General features: G+C 41.6%; 1 protein-coding gene across 18 annotated transcripts in view; it reads left to right on the forward strand.

Moving 5' to 3' along the window:
* Positions 1 to 20,883, forward strand: part of Kidins220 (kinase D interacting substrate 220) — a 111,172-nt gene that overhangs the window by 83,388 nt on the left and 6,901 nt on the right. For 8 of the 18 annotated variants that reach the window (XM_041630423.1, XM_041630424.1, XM_041630425.1 and 5 more), the window contains exons 24-31: positions 1,257 to 1,483; positions 3,365 to 3,478; positions 4,170 to 4,226; positions 9,391 to 9,423; positions 11,948 to 11,980; positions 15,198 to 15,329; positions 17,005 to 17,103; positions 18,047 to 18,283. In XM_041630423.1, coding sequence (XP_041486357.1) covers positions 1,257 to 1,483; positions 3,365 to 3,478; positions 4,170 to 4,226; positions 9,391 to 9,423; positions 11,948 to 11,980; positions 15,198 to 15,329; positions 17,005 to 17,103; positions 18,047 to 18,283 — 932 coding nt within the window. The remainder of the gene's footprint in view (positions 1 to 1,256; positions 1,484 to 3,364; positions 3,479 to 4,169; positions 4,227 to 9,390; positions 9,424 to 11,947; positions 11,981 to 15,197; positions 15,330 to 17,004; positions 17,104 to 18,046; positions 18,284 to 20,883) is intronic. The other 10 variants (XM_041630430.1, XM_041630431.1, XM_041630421.1 and 7 more) reach the window with 4 other exon arrangements.

Genomic DNA, 20,883 nt, shown 5'->3' on the forward strand with positions numbered 1-20,883 from the left:
CTATGCTCCCCAAGCTCTCCGTTCTTTTTCACATACATCAGGACCTCCACCTCAGGTGCCACACGTGGTAATTGTCCCTTTGTCCGCCTCTGTTCTTAATGGGACCTCTGTATAGAGCAGAAAACAAAATCTTTACCTTCACTTTAGGTTTTTCAACCTAATTTATATAAACTGGGACTTAAAAATATTAAGGGTTAATTTATTTTATGGCACTGCTGGAGTTTGAACCCAAGGCCTTGTGTGCACAAGCAAGCACTGTGTCACTGAATATGTCCTTACCCCCTTTTTACTTTTATCTTGAGGTAGGAGCTCACTAAATGCCCAAACTGGCCCTAAACTTTTTACCTTCCTTCTTATAGCCTCCCGAACTCAGATCTACAGCCCACACTGCAGATCCGGTGTGCATTCTGGCTTTAGAGCCTGTCATGCAGGTCTAGTTTGCATTCTGGCTTTAGAGAGACTGGTGTGTACTGGAGCACACACAGCTGTATTGGAATACAAAGGTTTCATGTGATGTCACTCATCAGACCATGCTTGAGCTTTCTGGGAGTTACTGAGGGATCACCTTCAATTAGTCTTGTTGAGTGAAATAGCGTCACAAATGGACACTATATCCTTGCACATGTGTGGGATCCAAGGGACAGTAGGGAAGAACTTATTGGAGCCTGGGATGAGGGAGGACAGGGGACAATAATAAGAGGCCAGTTAGTGGGTACAGAGGTATAATTGGGGAGGGGCAGTAATTTTGGACTCTCCTTACACAGTAGGGTGACTATAGTTAACTGTGGTTTAGTGAGTGATAGAAGGGGCCATTTCAAATGGTCCCATCACAGAAAAATAGTGAGTGTTTGAGGTGATGAACAGGTTCATTTCCTCAGTTTGAGCATTATGAAATATATGCATCTATTAAGGAAGCATATTGTACCATAAATATGTAGTTATTATAGGACAAAAAAAAATCTAAACTCTCCAAGTTCTTTTTCTCAATAGCTTTAAAGACTCAAAAAAAAATGGTGTTTGTTAACTGAAGAAAGAATCAGTGTGTAATAACTTTTCAAATAGTGAAGAAAAACAAAAACCAACCCTTTTATTTACAGCAATTGGTCTTTTTTTTGTAGACTATTAAAGATTTCCCATCAACTCATTTAAACCCAACTTGCAGTACTGAATGCGTGTTCTTGTTTAGTAGCTGGCAACAAGACTCATCACTAGTGCCCTGTTCTCTTTTGCCTTTGGGGTTATGATGGGATTTTCAGATGTTCGAGCTGCAAGAGAGCAGATCAACATAGGAGGCCTTGCGTATCCCCCGCTTCCTCTGCATGAAGCCCCTCCTCGGCCACCTTCTGGGTACAGTCAGCCTGCATCTGTCTGCTCCTCCTCAGCATCCTTCAATGGGCCGTTCCCAAGCGGGGTCGTGTCCCCTCAACCCCACAGCAGCTATTACAGTGGCATGTCCGGCCCCCAGCATCCCTTCTACAACAGGGTAAGGGGCAGCCCTGCCCGCACCTTTGCTCAAGAGTCTCTTCTAGGAGGCACACGGGCTTTCTGCCTGTGGGCTTTGATACTGGTTTGCAACTGTAATTTGGATTTAAAATAGGAAAGTGTAAGGCTTAAATGTACAGTTATATGATTTTTTTAAACAAAGTCTTGGATTTTGGAATATTCTAGACTGTCAAAGAGTCTGACTCTAAGAATATTGACTTTTATTTATGTTCTTGATGATGAAGTAAACACTGTGTTCAGTGGTGACTGCCCTCCATTTTAAAGGGCTCTGTGGTCTTCTTGTTTATAAACAAGGGCTCCTTTGGTGTATTTTGTGTAACAATTTATATTGGCATTTATAATAGCAGTGAATTCCTAGAGTCATTCATAGTACATATGGGAGGCATACTTCTTGAAGGATCAAATGTTATTGCCAGTTAATACCACATAAGCCATTTTTATAATTTCATTTCAAGTACCTTCAGTCATATGTAGTTCTTTACTTAATACACAATTTTCTAACTAAAAATTGAAAGACAGTTAGCACGGGCACCCCAACAAACTTGAAGGTGCCTGTTCTCACCTAATGACCCAAGTCTTGTAATGTTGCTAATGATTTCCTGAAGGAAACGGATCATGAGCCAGTATATTTTATAGACTTGTACTCTTAAATTCTTCTTTTCTCCCTGGTTAGTCTAAATTCAGGAAAATACAGGAGCTAATGTTCATAGAAGACAGCTGACTGCATGACTTTATTCCACATGAGTTGGGAAGAAAGAGTTTGGGATAAATGTGGCAAAGAAGGAATTGCAAATTTTAAATTTTTATTTTTTTAAAGGCCATATTGTTAATTAGGTTTGCTGTTTATAGAGCCTTAGAAATGTGATTCCGTTTTTCTGTGTAGATGAGGCCAACACAAGAAGAGTCAATAGCATTTAATAGATTTATGCCATGCTCGTTCTCTGTAAAAATTAACTGTGTGGTAGGGGTGCGGAATAACAGATCTGTAGTTACCAGTCTTAAGAATCTGCTATAATTTCACATAAGATGGCTCAATCAATACTAATTAAAGGTGTGAAAATAAGTTTATTTGAAAAAAGAATTATGAAACCATCTAGGTTGCATTTAATATCCACTTATTTTAAGAGCAATAATGCAATATGTTTTTAAAGTATTTAATTATTTTTAAGACACTGAATTTTTCTTGTTTTGGTGTTTAGTGTTTCTATTATTATTTAGGGTCTGTGAGTCATGCCATTAAAAGTCATAGTAATTCTCTTAAACTGTCAACAGTAAAGAACAGAGACGCGGCTACCTCGGCACAGTGACGCCTAATGAATCCTCATCTTTATGTTTCTAGTCCATATAGTCTGCTAGGTGAAACTGGCTGTAAGTAAATGCAGAAGTTAAGTCTCGTGTCGGTAGCAGTCCCCCACCTTCTAGTTTAGAGCACACTCCAGGTGTGCGGTGACACAGCTGAGCTCCAGGCCCCCACGCTCCCATGTGACCAGAACCATTTGAGTCTTATATAACTTAATTTTTTTTTGTAAGGCAGAGTATTCTAATAACATTCTAGGCTGCTTTAAAGAAAAAATTGTAAGTCAATATGTACAAATCATATACACCAAACCTCTTAAAATGTTAAATATAAAGAAAGAATGTTTGTGTCAACTCTTAAGGTATAAAACATATCAGATAAACAAGAGAGTGTACGTCATCGTCTCAGCTCTGGTTTGGAGCTTACGGAATGTGAAGGAGATTTTTGTTTTGTCACTTGCTTTTGAATTTTGGAGTTGTGTTGGTTGGTTTCACGTGATAAATCTCTTACACTATGATTTCTGTAATTGTTCATGCCCTTTTTTTGTTACATGTTTTTCCATAGCCATTCTTTGCCCCATACCTTTACACGCCAAGGTATTACCCTGGCGGTTCCCAACATCTCATCTCACGTTCATCAGTAAAAACGAATTTGCCCAGAGATCAGAACAATGGCCTAGTAAGTATATAAAAGGGTAACTAAAATATTAATCTCATAAAAGAACATGGATAGCATTAAAAGCTGTATTTTTTTCTTTCTAAAGTAAAAGAGTACAACTTATTTTATAGTTTTCAGCATCAAGCTGCTACTAATCTAAAATGTATATTTTCATTTCTGGTAAATACCTATGAAAGAAGAATGGCTAGTCATTTCAGTGACTAAATGTTGAGTTTTTACAACCAGAGATCTCTGGCTTGTAATGGATTCTTTGCTATGAAAACTTTAAAAACTAGATGTTTTATATCTGCTGATTTCTAGTATCTTTTTAAAGGACATCTCTATGGTATCTCTGTGTGTATATACATTAGACTATGGTTTAGCAGAAAGAGGATGCAGTAAGAGAAAAGTATTTCAGTCTGTGGCAGGGATTTGACAGAATAAGATTCTTTAAACACACTACTGAATATAATTAATCCAAAACAAAATACATCTGTGCCAAATATATTAGGGGTTCCTGATGATAAGCTTTAAGTAGCTATAAAAACAAATTCCCTGTTAATATAATTTTAGTTAGATGTTGAAGTGGTGGAAGGGGACGTCTAGTCAACCTGGTGTTTGCTGTTATCTGTGTGTCATTTTAGCATCATGTCGTTCATCTTTATGTGGCTCATCCTGCCCTGTTCACCCACTCTCCTGTTTATGTTGCTAGGAAGTTATCAAGGAGGATGCTGCTGAGGGGCTTCCTTCACCCACAGACTCCTCGAGGGTAATGGAGTAGTCTTGTGGTGTGGAACTCAAGTGTCTCGTTGCTTCTGTAGCAGCAATGACCATCTTAACGCGATTGGCAGCAGTGCACTAACTCACTGATGGTGTGACTGGCAGTGTAGAGTAGCCGAGTGCTAATAATTACAGCTCATGCATCCATTCCACAGCTAATGTTCCTCCTGCATTTCCCCCTTCTCAGCGATGTGGGAGGGGCTTGTATTCCCCAGCAAGGAAGGACTGTTTCCAGGAGTCACCACAAATATTGAGCAGTGAATTTTTCCTTAGTGCTGAGAGTTGTTTTCATCTTTAACTGTTTTTATAAAGCCTTTACTTGGTATGATTCATGTAGGATAGCTTTAAAAGTATTCAAAATCACCTTTGACGCTAGAGAAAGGTGCGAGCTAGATGGTGTAGACCAGCACGTCTCTAGTAACTCATTCTTGCTTCTAGGCATCTCCACTGGTGAAGTCTTCTTGCAATATCCTTCTTCCTTTCTTTATTCGTGAAAGACCTAGAGCTGGTTCAGCATCTAAAGCAAGTTGTTTAAACCCTTACCCCTTAATACATTAAGATACTGAGTTCTTTAAAAATAAGGACCAACAAACTGTGGAGGAAGGCACTAAAATTATAATTATTCCCAACCTGATGTTTAAAAAGAAATACCTATGATTAGCAGTCATAAAATCTTACTTTAGTCAGTCAGTATGCAGTTGAAGAGTTCAGTTTGTGTTTTATGTTCAGAATATGTTATTTCATGTACATGCAATCTCTGAAACTATACTCAAATGCAGTAAGCAGTAGAGAGTTGCAGGCTGAAGTTGCTCATCCTAAGCTTATCAAGAATGTTTCTTTTTTTTTTTTTTTTGATTTTTCGAGACAGGGTTTCTCCGTAGCTTTTGGTTCCTGTCCTGGAACTAGCTCTTGTAGACCAGGCTGGCCTCGAACTCACAGAGATCCGCCTGCCTCTGCCTCCCGAGTGCTGGGATTAAAGGCGTGCGCCACCACCGCCCGGCTTATCAAGAATGTTTAGGGTAAACATGCTTTTGAGCAGGTAATAGATTTTTTTTAACTTTAATTTTCTTTGAGTTAATCCTATTAAGAGAAAAAAAAAGGGAACCATTTTGTTGTTTTATTGAGGAGTTGATGATTCTTAAGTCTTTAACATTAGCTGAAACATGAGCAACTTTGGTTATCCACCAGTGACAGACCAATGACAGTCACAGCCATTCTTTTGAGTACTTAAGGATGCTGTGGCTCATGAAGCATCACCACTGTATGGAAAGTGACTTCTAATTAGTCAGGGAGCCTTTGTTATAGGGGTTCATGTGTGTGGTTCAGTCCTAGGGACTAAAGTTTCTCAGTGAATTTCTGATGGAAATCAGATACTGTGAAGGATTTCATGACTTCAGTGGCACAGAGATGCTGAGACAGCTAGGGCAGAAGTGTAGGCTCGAACTTGTAATTAAAAGGCGCAGTAACTTACTGTTTCTGGGTTCAGAAAGGAGAGCATAGACAAGGTTCGGAATGAGTTTTTCTGAGGAAGGGGAATAATGCAGTTCCCGAGCCATGTTTAGGAACTCAGTAACAAGACATGAAGGCATCTCACCTAGAGCAGTGTCTGTGTGTGTCAGTAAGATAACACACTTCATGTTCTCTTGCACTAAAAGGTAGTTTGTAGCAGGTCAAGTGTTAACAGATGCTCATCATGCTTTATGTGCTTGTAAGAAATTAACAGCGGCAATAGTTTGTAAAGTGTGTTTTGTAGAAGACCAAGCAAAGCACCTCAACATTTCTTCAAAGCCTGCGAAAGCAGTGGTGGAATGACGAACCTGCCTGTCTTAGTCAGTGTTTTGTTTCTGTGAAGAAACACTGTTACCATGGCAACATTTATAAAGGAAAACATTTAATTGGGGTGACTTGCACTTTCAGAGGGTTAGTCCATGATCTTCATGGTGGGAAGCATGATTTTGTGTAAGCAGACATGGTGCTGGAGAAGGAGCCAAGAGTGCTACATCTGTATCTGCAGGCAGCAGAAAGAGAGACACTGGGCCTGACTTGAGCATTTGAAACCTCAAAACCCATCCCCAGTGATACACTTCTGCCAACAGTGCCACACCTACTCCAACAAGGCCACTCCTCCTAATAGTGTTATTCCCTGGTGACCAGGCATTCAGATCTATTAGCTGATGGGGCATTCATAGCATACCACCACACTACCAGACACAGGTGCCATGGGTGCTAGCTGGATCAGCAGCCTATGGGAGAATAAGTGGTCCCTCTATACTCGAGGCTACCTCGTCCTAACTGGGACAATAGGGCTGTGTGGCCAGGATTCCCTTCATAGACCTGATGAGAAAGACCACTTATAGATGAGCCAGGAGCTGCACCAACCTTTCAGAACAAATTGTGGTGCTATTACAGACAGGATAACATAGAGGGAAAGTGAGGTCAAAAAGTTAACCAACTATGGTCTTTGCAAAATATAGGTGAGCTCATCTGTTTTTACCTTAAGGAATTTCTGATAAACCAAATGTTTGTAAAAATAATAAGTTTTCCCACATTAACATTACAGAGATTATAGTCTACAAAGTCCAGTCAAAGATTAGCAAGTACATTAAAATATTTGAGTGTTTCACAAAGTAGGGGCTTGAAATATAAACCCCTGTAGTGGTTTGGCTCCCTGTAATTTTATGAGAAAACATGCATGCCAGATCTTGTGAAAGTGAAGATAATATTAGACCTGAGATGTGCTCTCAGAGGACTAGAGTTAGAAAGGACTAGTAAGTATATCCTCATCGAAGGGGGAGAAATCCCTTTTCATTATTGAAGCTTTAATCTATACCTCATTTCATAAAGGCAGGGAGAGCAGCCCCTGGGCCGGCTCTAGCCGCCCCCCCCCCCCCCCACCGAAGCTTCTCTAGGCACAACTGGTATCTTGGGGGCTGGTTCAGCCTCCATGGCCCAGGGGAAATGTGTGGGGCTTACACCAGGTCACAGGAGCAGGGTGTACGTAAGGAGCCAGAATGCTCCAAGCCCCTGCTCCTGAGTCCCCACCTTTGGAGTTAAATAGATCTGTGATGCAGTCCTACCCTTGCACAAGCTACTCTGATTCTGTACTTTACAGTCTAGAAAAGGCAGGCCAATTTCTTTGATCTGATTTGGGAATTACTAAATACTAGCATATTTAAGTACATTATTACTTACTAAGAATATCTCAGAGCCTTAAAGACTCAGAACTCAAACTGCTTTGAGTTAGGTGTTTGTTGGCTAATAGTTGAAAGCAGCGTGTACATCTGCAACCAGTTTAGATTAACCCAGGTGTTTTCTTTACTGATGTTTCTTGGGCGTGAGAGGCATTATTTATAGGAATTTTGAGGTTGTAAATATGACCATGACTCTCTTAAGGACAGGGGTGTGACCTGGGAATCACACCTTAGGCAGTCCTGTGAACATGGAGTACACCCACACAAACTAAGGCAACTACAGTCAGTAGATGGGGTATTATCATGGGACCTCCATTAATATACAGTCTTAAGTTGACTGAAGTGTTGTGTGGTGCATGACTGTGTTTGGGAACTTGTAGTTTTTCTGAAAGATTTCACTTGGTGCCTTTACCTTTTCTCAGAGTTCTCACCAAAGTGTCCATTGGCCTCAATACAGATTTGCACTGCATGGCTTTACTTATGGAGCTGCTTTGAGAAAAAAGATTTATAAAATTCACAAAACACCCTTACAAACCACATAGTCTAGACATACTGAAAAGGAAAGAAAAAAATGGGTTTGTCATGAATGCATGTAATGTGTAATAAAAGTATTTTTTTACTAACATATAAAAATAAATTCTAGGGGGCTGGAGAGATGGCTCAGCTGTTAAGAGCACTGGCTGCTCTTCTAGAGGACCTGGGTTCAATTCCCAGCAACCACATGCTGGCTCACAACCATCTATAATAGGATCTAATGGCCTCTTCTGGCCTGCAGAGCACTCATACAGAAAATATAAATAAATTTAAAAATAAATTCTAAATAATTAAAATTTACCCAAGTTTATGAACTTGACAGTGTTCCAGACAATGCACGGCACACTCACAGTGAGAGAAGTGTAAATGCATTTGAGGTACAGTGTAGGTCCTGGCTGCTGCAGCCATGTCCTGCTGCTGTCATGAGAAGGTCAAGTGTTGCAAGAGTCAGCTTAAAACGCTGTGGGAGTATGGGTTTGTCTCTCCAGGAAAGTACCCATAGGTAGCAGGACACTTGTGTATAAGACATGCAAAACAGGGACTGACCTACTGCTCTCAGGAGGCATATGTTCAGAAGCAGGCTATTAGCAAGAGTTTTAGGGAGCCAAAGGCTCTTCCCAGGTTTGTGGCTCTTTTAGGAAGTTGGTACCCTAACTCCACATGGCCTAGAAGTCAACTGTAGTGGCATGGTGAGCCTTCTGTTCCCCTAATGGAAGGAAGGGCTCCTTATGGAGGGGCTGCCTTGGGTTAGGTCTCATGGCTGGCATTTTGTTAGCGATTCAAACCTGCTGTGCATAGCAGCTGTGAGTTTGCTGCTCCTGGTGAGAACTACCTTTCATTGGCAGACATTTTACCCCCAAAGGAAGGAATATCGTAGCATTTCTTCCTCCTCCTGTTTTCCTTACAGATTTAGCATTGTATACGGCTGACTGACACTGAGTGAGCACTTGCTGACCCACCATATAGTTATTGAGTGTGTGAAGGCCCTATCTGGTGGGATAGAGCAGGAGACAAAAATGGAAGGCATCCTGCACTCACAACCTGTGGATTCCCAGGCCACCAAGGGATCACCAGTGTCTGCCTTTCTTGGCCTCTGGGAGATCATTTCTATACATTGTTGAAAAGACATGACAGATTTAGTATCAAGTGTAATTGAAAAAAATTTCAGAATTACATAGGCAACATTAAAACAGTTTCACACTTTCCAGTGTTTTCTTATCATTAGGTTTAGAGATTGAAGACAATGTTGATTTAATAATGGCATTTCAAATGAATATTAGAGCTTTTGCTAAATGGTCCCCAGCTCATGGACTAAAATGTGAGAAGCCAGAGGTTCCTGGAGGTACTTTATTTCCACCACTGCTTTAGGGCTTGCCAGCTGTGTTCAAGGCAACTGTGTCCGAACCAAGCTGTCTCTTGTTTGCTCAGGAGAAGAGCTGGATGAGAAAGCTGCAGATGCGGGTAAGGAGTCGGGCATGGTAGGCATGCTTTAGACTGTGTGTACCACAGGTACCCACCCCCCTCAGAGACTGTGTGTACCACAGGTGCCCACCCCCCTCAGAGACTGTGTGTACCACAGGTACCCACCCCCCTCAGAGACTGTGTGTACCACAGGTACCCACCCCCCTCAGAGACTGTGTGTACCACAGGTACCCACCCCCCTCAGAGACTGTGTGTACCACAGGTACCCACCCCCCTCAGAGACTGTGTGTACCACAGGTACCCACCCCCCTCAGAGACTGTACGTACCACAGGTACCCACCCCCCTCAGAGACTGTGTGTACCACAGGTACCCACCATCCTCAGAGACTGTGTGTACCACAGGTACCCACCATCCTCAGAGACTGTACGTACCACAGGTACCCACCATCCTCAGAGACTGTACGTACCACAGGTGCCCACCCCCCTCAGAGACTGTGTGTACCACAGGTGCCCACCCCCCTCAGAGACTGTGTGTACCACAGGTACCCACCATCCTCAGAGACTGTACGTACCACAGGTACCCACCATCCTCAGAGACTGTACGTACCACAGGTGCCCACCCCCCTCAGAGACTGTGTGTACCACAGGTATCCACCATCCTCAGAGACTGTGTGTACCACAGGTACCCACCATCCTCAGAGACTGTACGTACCACAGGTGCCCACCCCCCTCAGAGACTGTGTGTACCACAGGTACCCACCATCCTCAGAGACTGTACGTACCACAGGTACCCACCATCCTCAGAGACTGTACGTACCACAGGTGCCCACCCCCCTCAGAGACTGTGTGTACCACAGGTATCCACCATCCTCAGAGACTGTGTGTACCACAGGTACCCACCCCTCTCAGAGACTGTGTGTACCACAGGTACCCACCCCCCTCAGAGACTCCCTGCAGTAGTGTCAACCAGCTGAATATTATGCACCCTTTTAACAGTACTTAAGAAGTGGATTTTCATTATTCTTTTTGAATCAGAAGGAAATAGTAGTTTTTCCCCTTTAATTAAATATAACCCAAATTGTATTTTCTTTCTGCATGGAAGTCTTTAAGCCATATTTCAGTTAATTTTTTTCTCTGAATTTCAAGTAAATGGAGTTAAATATTTCATAGATGGTCTTACAGTAATATTGAAGTCCTAGGTATAGTTAAAAAGGTTAAAAAGCAAGGACTGAAGGAATGGATCAGTGGTTGAGAGTACTGACTGCTCCTCTGGAGGACCCAGGTCGAGTTCCAGCCAGTACCACACAGCTGCTCACCTCCTATAGATGACTCCAGTCCCAGGGATCCACCACCCTCTTCTGGCCTCCATGGGCACTGCAAGCATATGATATCCATATATATATATATATATATATATATATATATATATATATATATATATATATATATATATATATAAATAAAATGTAAAATATCTTTTAAGTTAAAAAGCAGGCAAACATGTTAGTGGTTTTTTTTCCTTCCTTTTTGCTTAAAAGTGTCCTTACACTGTAGTGTTAAGCTTTATCTATCATCTTTGACAGGACTATTTCTCCAGCCATGTGAAGAGTAAGTTACCTAGTGATCAAAATAACATAACACAGGAGGAAGAAGAGCCAAGTTTCATTTCCAGCTAATTAACAGTTTCTAATTGCATTTCCTGTTTGGGGGCACCTTAGAGTAGACCATCATTGCACTGACTGGTCTGATACCCGTGCACATCCCTATGGAGATGTGCATATAGAGCACCTTCTAAAAGCTTACTTGTAGTAGGTAGAAGAGGTCCTTTGTGGACTCCAGATACTGACCGTGTTCAAAGACCGATGTCTGAGGGAAGGCTAGCAGAGCCTTGCTCTTGCTCACTAAAACAGCGTGGTCAGTTACTTTGTTTAAATTTATCAGTCATCTGTGGATGGCTTTAAGCTTTTAAAAATATAGCTCACTGGTTTTTAAGTTCATAAGAATAAGTAAGAGCAATGTTTATTTTCTTCGAAATAGAGTTCTTAGAATTCTACAGTATGGCAATCAAAGAATGTGGGGTTTTTTCTTTTTTACATTCCTGATTTGTTGGGCTGTAAGTTTCAAGACATCTTTTGAACAGACAATTGAGGTTTCTGTTAGGATCAACACTCATATTTAATGGTGTATTTCTGAACAATAACTGTCCTTCGAGGTAGTCTAAATAATTAAACCTTATAAATTTTTGACGGTTTTAAGCTTATATGTTGGAAGAATATGGGAAATGTGATTTACCTATTTTTCTTGTTTAATGTGTGATGCATGATTTATTCTTTTAATGGAAAAAATTAAGTTTTAATAGTGCAACTTTAAAATTTCTAAATATCTACTAATGCCATAAAACTGGTTTTTGTATGTTTCTCACTCAGTGCTGCTGATACCAAAGTTTGTTCAGAGTGGAGGGAAATAAGAGGCTTTGTATGGGCTGTTTCTGTGTGCAATGCGTGTGCTTTGATGGTTTATTTCACATTCATGGCCTTCACTCTGTTTCCTTCCTTCCTTAAAGCCGTGTGACTCTGGGTTTAACAGACAGAGACAGGTACAGAAACTCCTGTGACATCTCACTTACCTTAGCAGGCTGTTAGACAGTCATCGGCTACTTCATGCTGGGCTGTTTATAGATTTCTGCGCATTCTGTGTCTTGGATTCATTTCTGTAGTTGCTTTCAGCCTCTGCATGGCAGTCACCGCGACTAATCAGTTTTCAGCTTATTTAATAAATTGACTGAAGATGTGATGTCAGAGTATACTGTTAACCTACTGACACCAGAAAGCAAAACCTCCACGTCAGGTAACCAGTGTTTTCATAGCTTTGCTTTGAACTGGAGAAAGTCTGATGAAGGTGCATTTTCAACGTCTAATAGTTGAAACAAGCTAATGTGTGCTATGTTGAGTTTTCCCAATAAGAAAGATAAATAAATAAATTCTGATTTAGAAAACCAGTCTGCTGGTTGATCTGCTCTGGATTACACAGGTGGATTTCAAATGTGAATGCACTGTAAACGTTGAAGGACTAGCATTTGGGTTCCTTGCTTCCTCTCAAAATAATATACTTGGTTTCTACTAAGAATTTGGCAACTTAATAAAATTTTTATATTTATCTTACTTTTATGATATCTCCATTCAAAATTTATTATTTTGGTTATAAAAGTCATTTGATTTAAAAGTAATTTAACTATACATTATTACTTTATGAAAGACTTGGAAAATGATTAACATTTATCCTTCCTTCAAAGAAGCTATTGCTACATATGGTTTTCAAATTAATAACTTATCAGTTGGTAAAGACCAACTTAGAAATAGGAGTCAGGCATGGTCTTAACTCCTTGGTGGAGGTGGCCTCTGCTAGGTGTCAATACTTGACAGCTTTCCTTTTCCCAACTAATAAATTCTTGGGGTAGATTTTCGAAACTCTGCCATGTTCTGTTCAACTTGCTTGGCTTTCACCCATTAATTGATGGCCGTCAATGGAGTTTATTATAATACAGCTACTGCAGCAATGGTGGTTGCCTGGTGGGGATTCTGTTTCTCTCCGCCACATTTATTAATTGGAATTCCATAAGGAAAAGTTGTCTTTTCCTCCTAATTCACTTAGTTAATTATTAATCTTTAAGGCCAGGAGTGGTGGCATGTCCCTTAGTCCCAGCACGTGAGTGGCAGTGGTCAGCCATCTCTGAGTACAAGGCCAGCCTGATGTACATAGTTCCCAGACAGCCAGGGCTACAGAGAGAGTTCTTTTTTTTTCATAGAGTATTCTTAGATCAAAACAAAAACTAATTTAGTCTTCTCAGTATGAATTCATGGATTTTTCCTATGAACTATAATCTATCATAATCTATATTTTATTGATGAAATTCTACTTTTGTGATTTTTAAGCAGAAAAGAAAGCAAGCCAATATATTGAGAGCAAGGACCCAAGTTAAAGGTTTAGATAACATTTAAAAGATCAGTCTTATTCACCAGTCAAAGGAAGTGACATGTGACAAGATGAATGAGCCTTAAAACTAACATGCTGAGTTAGAGCCAGTGAGGGAAGGACACATGTTGTATGGTCCCATTCATATAAAGTGTCTAAAACAGACATTTCAAACCCAGAGGTGGAAACTAACTGATTGATTGCCAGGGACTAGGGTGGTGTTGAAAGACAGCGGAGAGACTACTAATGGGAACAGGAATTTGTTTCTTTTGAAGGTGATGGCTCACAAACCATCATATAAATATGTAAATATCTATGTAAATAAAGTTAAAGTCATCAAATTAGTCAATTAATGTGGGTGTTTCATGGCACATGAAGAGGAAATCAGCATGGTATTTAAGATTCACATATTGGTAGTGCATAGTGAACACGGAACACTGACTGACTTACTAGGCAAAAAAGAGCCTTGTGCAAAGATATGAAAATTCAAGTATGAAAAGACTAGTCTTTTGTTGTTAATATTTTAAAGGCAGTGCAACTTTGGACCATGTAAGATATCATGCATTTTATAGTTAAATAAAAGCAAACTACAAATAAGTGTATTTGATGCAGTTTGCTCTAGGTCATCTGTTTCTAAACTTTGATGTACCTGTGTTGCTTTTGTAAGCTAGGTAGAGCCTTGACTCATGAAGTTGCTGCTCCTGCTGTCTGAGTTCATCTGTTACATGCACACATGCATGCATGCATGCACGTGCACACACACAGTAGATGTCCGTGTATTTCTCAGGTAGTACAGTTATTTATGTTTTCACACTACAGATAAGGTTTTACTGTATCTAACAGGCATTTTTAAACTATTGGATAGTCCACTGTTTCTTGACACTGGTAAAAGAGTCAGTAGAACATTTATTGAAACATTTATTTACCTTTCCCTGCCTGACTGTCCTGGAACTTGCTATGTAGGTTATGCTGGCTTTGAACTAGGAGAGATCCACTTGCCTCTGCTTCCTGAGTTCTAGGATTAAAGGTGTGTGTCACCACTCCCAGCCAAACTTATAGTCTCTGAAGGAGGTGATAAATCCTATTTCTCATATGAATACTATATTGAAGGGTAAATAGGGCAGATCAGAATGCCATCACCTTTATTGCATTTTCTGTATTGTGGCTTTTCTCATCAGGGCTATAGCTTCCAGAACCTTTTTTAGAAATAGTTGGAGCAAAGAAAACAGTACATTTATATAAAACCTGATCAGCTACTTTGGTCGTAGTCCACCACACCCTAGATTCTGGAAGCCTGACTATCAAGGCAGTGCATAGAGTGTTTTTAAGGTTACTTAATTATTTGATATAAGCACTTAAAAATTATTCTTAGAGGTTTCTTTTGTATTCTATAAGTGTCTTCTTCTTCTTCTTCTTCTTCTTCTTCTTCTTCTTCTTCTTCTTCTTCTCTCCTCCTCCACCCTCCTCCTCCTCCTCTTCCTCCTCCTCCTCCTCCTCCTCCTCCTCCTCCTCCTCCTCCTCCTCAAGTTCTCTCCCTCTTATTGAGGGCAGTTCCCTTATTTCTCAAAGTTAAGTATAATAAGGAGGACTAGATGTAGCCTGGTCCACAGGATGACTATCTGAGAAAAGTGGTTTGGGTCAAGCTGTCTTTCCCATAATAAATGCTATTCATTACATGTCACAGTAGCTGAGTCTACTTATTAAGGGCATTTTCTTAAATTCTATATGCACTGGCTGTGTTTTTTTTATTTCAGCAGAATAACTTAATGAATTTTTCTGTCACGTGACCTCACACACTCCATATTAACGCTACTCATCTGTATTTCCCTTGGCTTACCTAGGGGTCAGCTTCCACCACAAGCACAGGGCTGCTGCTGAGTTCCATGACCGTGGATATCGTTTCTGAAAAGTTGAGGCAAATAGAAGGGCTGGACCAGACCATGTTGTCTCAGTATTGCGCAACAATCAAAAAGGTGATGTGTATGTTTCCATATTACCTAGGGAAAGGCCTGCGAGCACAGAAGACAGGCCACATGCTGGGCAGCACATCTTCACACCGAGCCACTACATGCGACACCTCTAAGTAAAATGGGTGTTTCCTATTTCGAGTCCTACAATTGCTCTTTTTCTCTAATTCTCTAAGTAGATTAAAGAAAGAGTAGCTGACTAGCAGTGCTGTCTCACATGGTCTAATATAGGGAATAGAATGGCACGATGAGCATACAGCTCATACACTGTGGAGCAGAGAGCCTGGGGAGCTCCTTGGGATGCCCACTAGCTTCAGCTGCCACACAGTATGCGGTTCTAACCCAGAATCTCTGGAACAGGAAGCTTTCTGAGCATGAAGATCAGTGTAGGTTCACTGTCGGGCCTGTTGATCTGGACTTTGTGCTGGGTGCTCAGTGAGGAAAGTCCAAAGGCATATCCCTCTGTAAGTGGAGATCACTGTGCTCAAAAGTGGTGTTAGTTCCAGGCATTCTGGGGAAGGATACCCCCCTGCAGTATGTGTTTGTGTGGCTTCATAGTAATCACAGAGTAGAGTTTATTTCCTACAAAAAGTCATTTTTTTTATCATGTGAGAGTTATGGTTGTATTATGTTTGAAGAACCACATAGGGTTGGGCTTGCAAGGCTGGTGCATTCGTGAAGGTTCTTTTCTTCCATGTCTTATAGCTCCAGAGTCACCCTAAACTGGACAGTATGTCTGGAGGTGCAGTGAAGACATTGCCTACATAAAGTTAATTGCATCCAGTTGCAGATTTTTCTTCTAGCCTAAGATTTCATATCACAGTTATTGAAGTAGAACATTGTTAGCAAGCCTCTGCTGTTTGTGCATTTAATAAATTACATGCATTTCTAGACACCATGTGACTGATCTTAACTCACATGTGGTCAGAAGTACTCAACACATGCCTGTTTTCTTATAGAGCTAATCCATGCCTCTCCCTGTCCGTCTGAGTCAGTACCTCCTTCACACACACAGACCTGCTCCTGCAGGCACATGCTTAGTGTCGGGAGTCTGCTCTCAGTCTCCGTGGACAGGCTCTGGATGCTCATTCCTTTGAAATTAACCTGGAAATGAAACATCCGACCCATACCTCATTTTACCAGTTAGTAGCCAGGATTTTTCCCACATAAAATCAGAAGGCCACCCTTGAATTATGCTAGTGTTTCTCATTTAAGTGCAGCTAGAATTACAGGGCCCCCCAAATTGAAAGCCTACAGTAAGTTTAATAAACTGGGAAGTTAGAGTCTGAGCATTCTTTATGTATTGCAAGTGGTGAATCAGCTTGTTAGATACACTTCATTTAGATCACACACTCACAGGGTAGAAATCGTTCTTCCTCCCAGCCCCAACCCTGTGTTCATGTTAATATTTTTTCAGATTCAAAAAGCAAAATTAGGTGGGTTTGTTGTTACCCAGTACAGAGCAGGTGGAAGCATTTGAGAGGCTGGTTGGTCCTGAAGTGTGCTTTGTTTCTCTGAAATGCTTGACACTTAGGAAAATGTCAAGTGGTTTGTGTGGCCGAGGTGAAGCTCACTGTATTGCATGGAGAGTGATGGCCACTCTGAGTGCAGCCTCTCTGAAGCAGACTTGAAACCACAAGGAATTCAGAACGCTTTTGATTTTGTTTTTATTTTCACTCAGGCAAACATAAATGGCCGGGTATTGGCTCAGTGCAGTGTTGACGAGCTGAAGAAAGAGATGAATATGAACTTTGGAGATTGGCATCTTTTCAGAAGCATGGTGAGGTTTTACAGCATTATCAGAGCACTGTATTACATTATGTAAAGTTGTCTGCAACACTGTACAAACCCAGAACTAAGGAGTACTGGCCCAAGCCGATAATTTTCCGTATTCATTTAAAAACTGTTTGCATTTGGTGTGTGTAACTTGTCTTTTTCTTTTTTCTCTTCTATCTATCTATCTATCTATCTATCTATTTAGAGTTTTACACGTCTATTCTGCCCAGTGTTATGGAGAATAGTTACAGACAATTTCACCAGTTTTCCATGCTTTTTTTTTTTTTTTCAAGACAGGGTTTCACTGTAGCTTTGGAGCCTGTCCTGGAACTAGCTCTTGTAGACCAGGCTGGCCTCAAACTCACAGAGATCCACCTGCTTTTATTTGACAAAAATGCTCTCCTTGACCAATTCCTGGCGGGTTGCTCTGAGCCCTCCAGGCCTCAACCTTCACTGTCTGTCCCTGTCTATTGCTCTGTGCCAGCAGCAATACACACGAGCCACTTTGGAAAGATCTTCAACAAAAGATCACCCTGGCGCTCCTCAGGTTCCTTCTTGTCCCTCATCTTCAAGAATCTTGCCAAATTGGTTTACCCAGAATCCTTTGAAAACTAGCCTTGCCGACCTCCTGGCCACTGGCTCTGAGCACCCACTCTTTGCTGTCTTTGGAGCAGAGTGGTTTCTATGCTTAGGTCTCTACCTGGTATATAGTTCTTGCTGCTCTCCCCTCCGACTCTGGCTTCCTTTCACACACTCCAGCTGAGTTTTGTTTTCCCCTAAGTTTTAACAATTGTAAACTAAAATGCTGATACTTCTTAACATTATTAATAGGACTAAGGTAAGGTCGCAGTGCTTCTGGACCCTGTTGTGGTAGCTGGGTACTGCTTTAACTCTGAAGCCTCTGTCGTGTGGTTTGACAATGCAGATGATATTCATCTTTTGTTAAGGTTTTGGAAATGAGGAGTATGGAAAACCAGGTAGTCCCTGAAGACCCTCGCTTTCTCAATGAGAACTCCAGTGCCCCAGTTCCTCATGGGGAGTCTGCTCGCCGTGCTTCTCACAGTGAACTGCCTCACACGGAGCTTTCCAGCCAGACTCCCTACACCCTGAACTTCAGCTTTGAAGAACTGAACACACTTGGCCTAGAAGAGGGAGCCCCACGGCATAGTAATCTGAGTTGGCAGGTATTTATTTTATGCCATTTTTCATATGATTGGAGAATAATGCAAATGTGCTGATACACTAGACGCTTGTTTAGAGAGTGCTGACTGAGAACCCAGCTAGGCAAGAAGAAGGGATGTCTACTTAAGGGCTTGGTATTTATTTATTTATTTATTTATTTATTTATTTATTGTGTATACAATATTCTGTCTGTGTGTATGTCTGCAGGCCAGAAGAGGGCACCAGACCTCATTATAGATGGTTGTGAGCCACCATGTGGTTGCTGGGAATTGAACTCAGGACCTTTGGAAGAGTAGGCAATGCTCTTAACCACTGAGCTATCTCTCCAGCCTAAGGGCTTGGTTTTTATCTGCAGGGGAAGAATTGGTACAGCACAGGGGAAAGTTAGATTATTTAGAAATTGACAAAAATGGTGAAAACAGTCAAAAAAGAGTAAGATTGGTGGCACACGCCTTTAATCCTAGCATTCGGGAGGCAGAGGCAGGAGGATCTCTGTGAGTTCAAGGCCAGCGCTGTCTATACAGACTGAGAATGGGGCTGTATTAGGGTGGTTGCAAATTTCCCTTTCTTTTGGTATTCTCTTTTGAGATTCAGTGACCATCAACCAGAGTACATCTGTGTGGGAAATGGCTGCTACTCATGGAGACCTTTGGTCTGGTTTCCCTCTGTGCACAGGGACACAGCACACATCATACTTGCTCTTTCATGCTGCTCAGGCTGGGCTTTAGCTCCTGGACTCAAGTGAATCTCCTGCCTCAGCATCTTGAGTGCTGGGACCACAGACCTGCACCCCGTGTGGGTTGCCCCATGCGTGCTCTCTGGAGATACTCACACACGTGCTCTCTGTGGAGATACTTCTTAGACAGGGGCGAGCATCAGGAGCAGAAGTGCAAGTGAGTGATGTGCAGAGGTAAGGGAGGACTAGGACAATAAGCTCCGCAGAACCAGAGCAGGGCACAGGAGACCTGTGAGAGAGGCCAAGTCAGGAGCTCCAGGAGGCTCTGCCTGGGCAGTGTGGGAAGGGCAGTGCTGGCTGCTGCTCCTGGAGAGGGTTTTTATTTGACAGTGACAGTGTTTTTTCTTTTTCTCCATTCAATCTTCATTAAATGGAGAAGCCATTTTATTATTGAATACTGACCACCACAAGAATTACTTTACAATGAGCCGAGTTTACACTCGGTCCCTGGTGTCTCTGTTCCCACAGAAGCCCTTCCTTTCTTTCCCAGCCTCTGAGAAGCCCCTCCTCCTCGCTGCTCAGCACTGTCTCCCAGCACAGCAGCTCTCTCAGCTCCCTCTGCTCTTAGGAACAGTCAGGACCCGGGGCTGGAGGGACAGCTCAGCAGGGAAGATGCTTGCCTCATCCTGATGACGTCTGAGTGTGACTGCTGAGACCCACATGGTAGAAGAAGGAACCAGCTCCCATAGTTGTCCTCTCACCTCCATGCACGTCCTCAGACCCCTGTACACACATGGCACACACATACAGACACACAGACACACATAGAGGCACACACAGGCATACACACACACACACACACACACACACACACACACACACAGTAAAATAATAAGTACTATCAGGACCTAGAAAACTTTTGCATATATAATCTGCTACAAATAGTTAAATAGAAACTGAAAATGTTTCTAAATATCTTAAGTAATTATAGGTTAACATAAGTAACATTTTTACAAAAAAATTACTTTTTTTCAAACAAAAAAAAATGTTCATTGAGAATGGGAATGTTTTGCACATACCTTTAATGCCTGGCTTCCTAGAAGACAGCTGGGTCCCCAGGTGCTGCTGCCTTACATGTCCGTCGGCAGCACACGCGTGGCTCTGGAACTCCACCTGGCACTCCTGTGTGAGTGAGGAGAAAAGGCACAGACATCATCGTGTCTTGCAGAATGCAGTTCAGGAGCCATGGGTCCGCTGCCCAGGGGCACGTGCAACACTTGAGAACAGTCGTTAGTGGGTGGAGGGAGTCGGGCTGCATCCTGTGGGGCTGCCCCCTCCGAAGGAAAGATGGTTTGTCCTACACCTTGTTCTAGCCTTTCCTGTGACCCATTCTTAAAGTCCTCCATGATTCTTTTTCCTAATCTGTACTTTTAAGTGCTCATCTATTAGCTTGCCTTGGCTCTAACTCAGTCTTAGAAACTCCTTCAACGTGGTCCGTTCTGCCTCCCTGCCCAGCTGACCACAGCTGCTGCTGCGCATCACAGACCTTTGTTGTGACCTCTTCTGTCTCATTCTAGGAACATTTTCTTCCTCTGAACTAGATGTGACAGGGACTTCCTAGCGTATATCTGAGACAAGTTCTTTTATCAGACCTTGAAGACTTGAGTGTTTTGGTTTTGAGATTTGTCTTCATTTCTTTATCTCTTCTAAGAGGAATTCTTTCTCAATGAAAGTGTTTTTACTTTAAATAAAAACTTGAAATTACTTAGGGCAGTTGCTCAAATGACATACAACCTGAAATTGTTTTTTTAAATATAAACAGTAAATTAATGTTGCTAAAATTGATGTTAATAACAGAATTATTCATAAATTCATAGCTTTTGGTAAACTGTTAGGTCGACTTTTTTAAGACCTTGGTATTTTGAT

Source organism: Microtus oregoni, unplaced genomic scaffold (assembly GCF_018167655.1).
Source record: "Microtus oregoni isolate MIOR12 unplaced genomic scaffold, Mior012 000034F_ref0000314, whole genome shotgun sequence".
In the NCBI taxonomy this organism is placed as follows: domain Eukaryota; kingdom Metazoa; phylum Chordata; class Mammalia; order Rodentia; family Cricetidae; genus Microtus; species Microtus oregoni.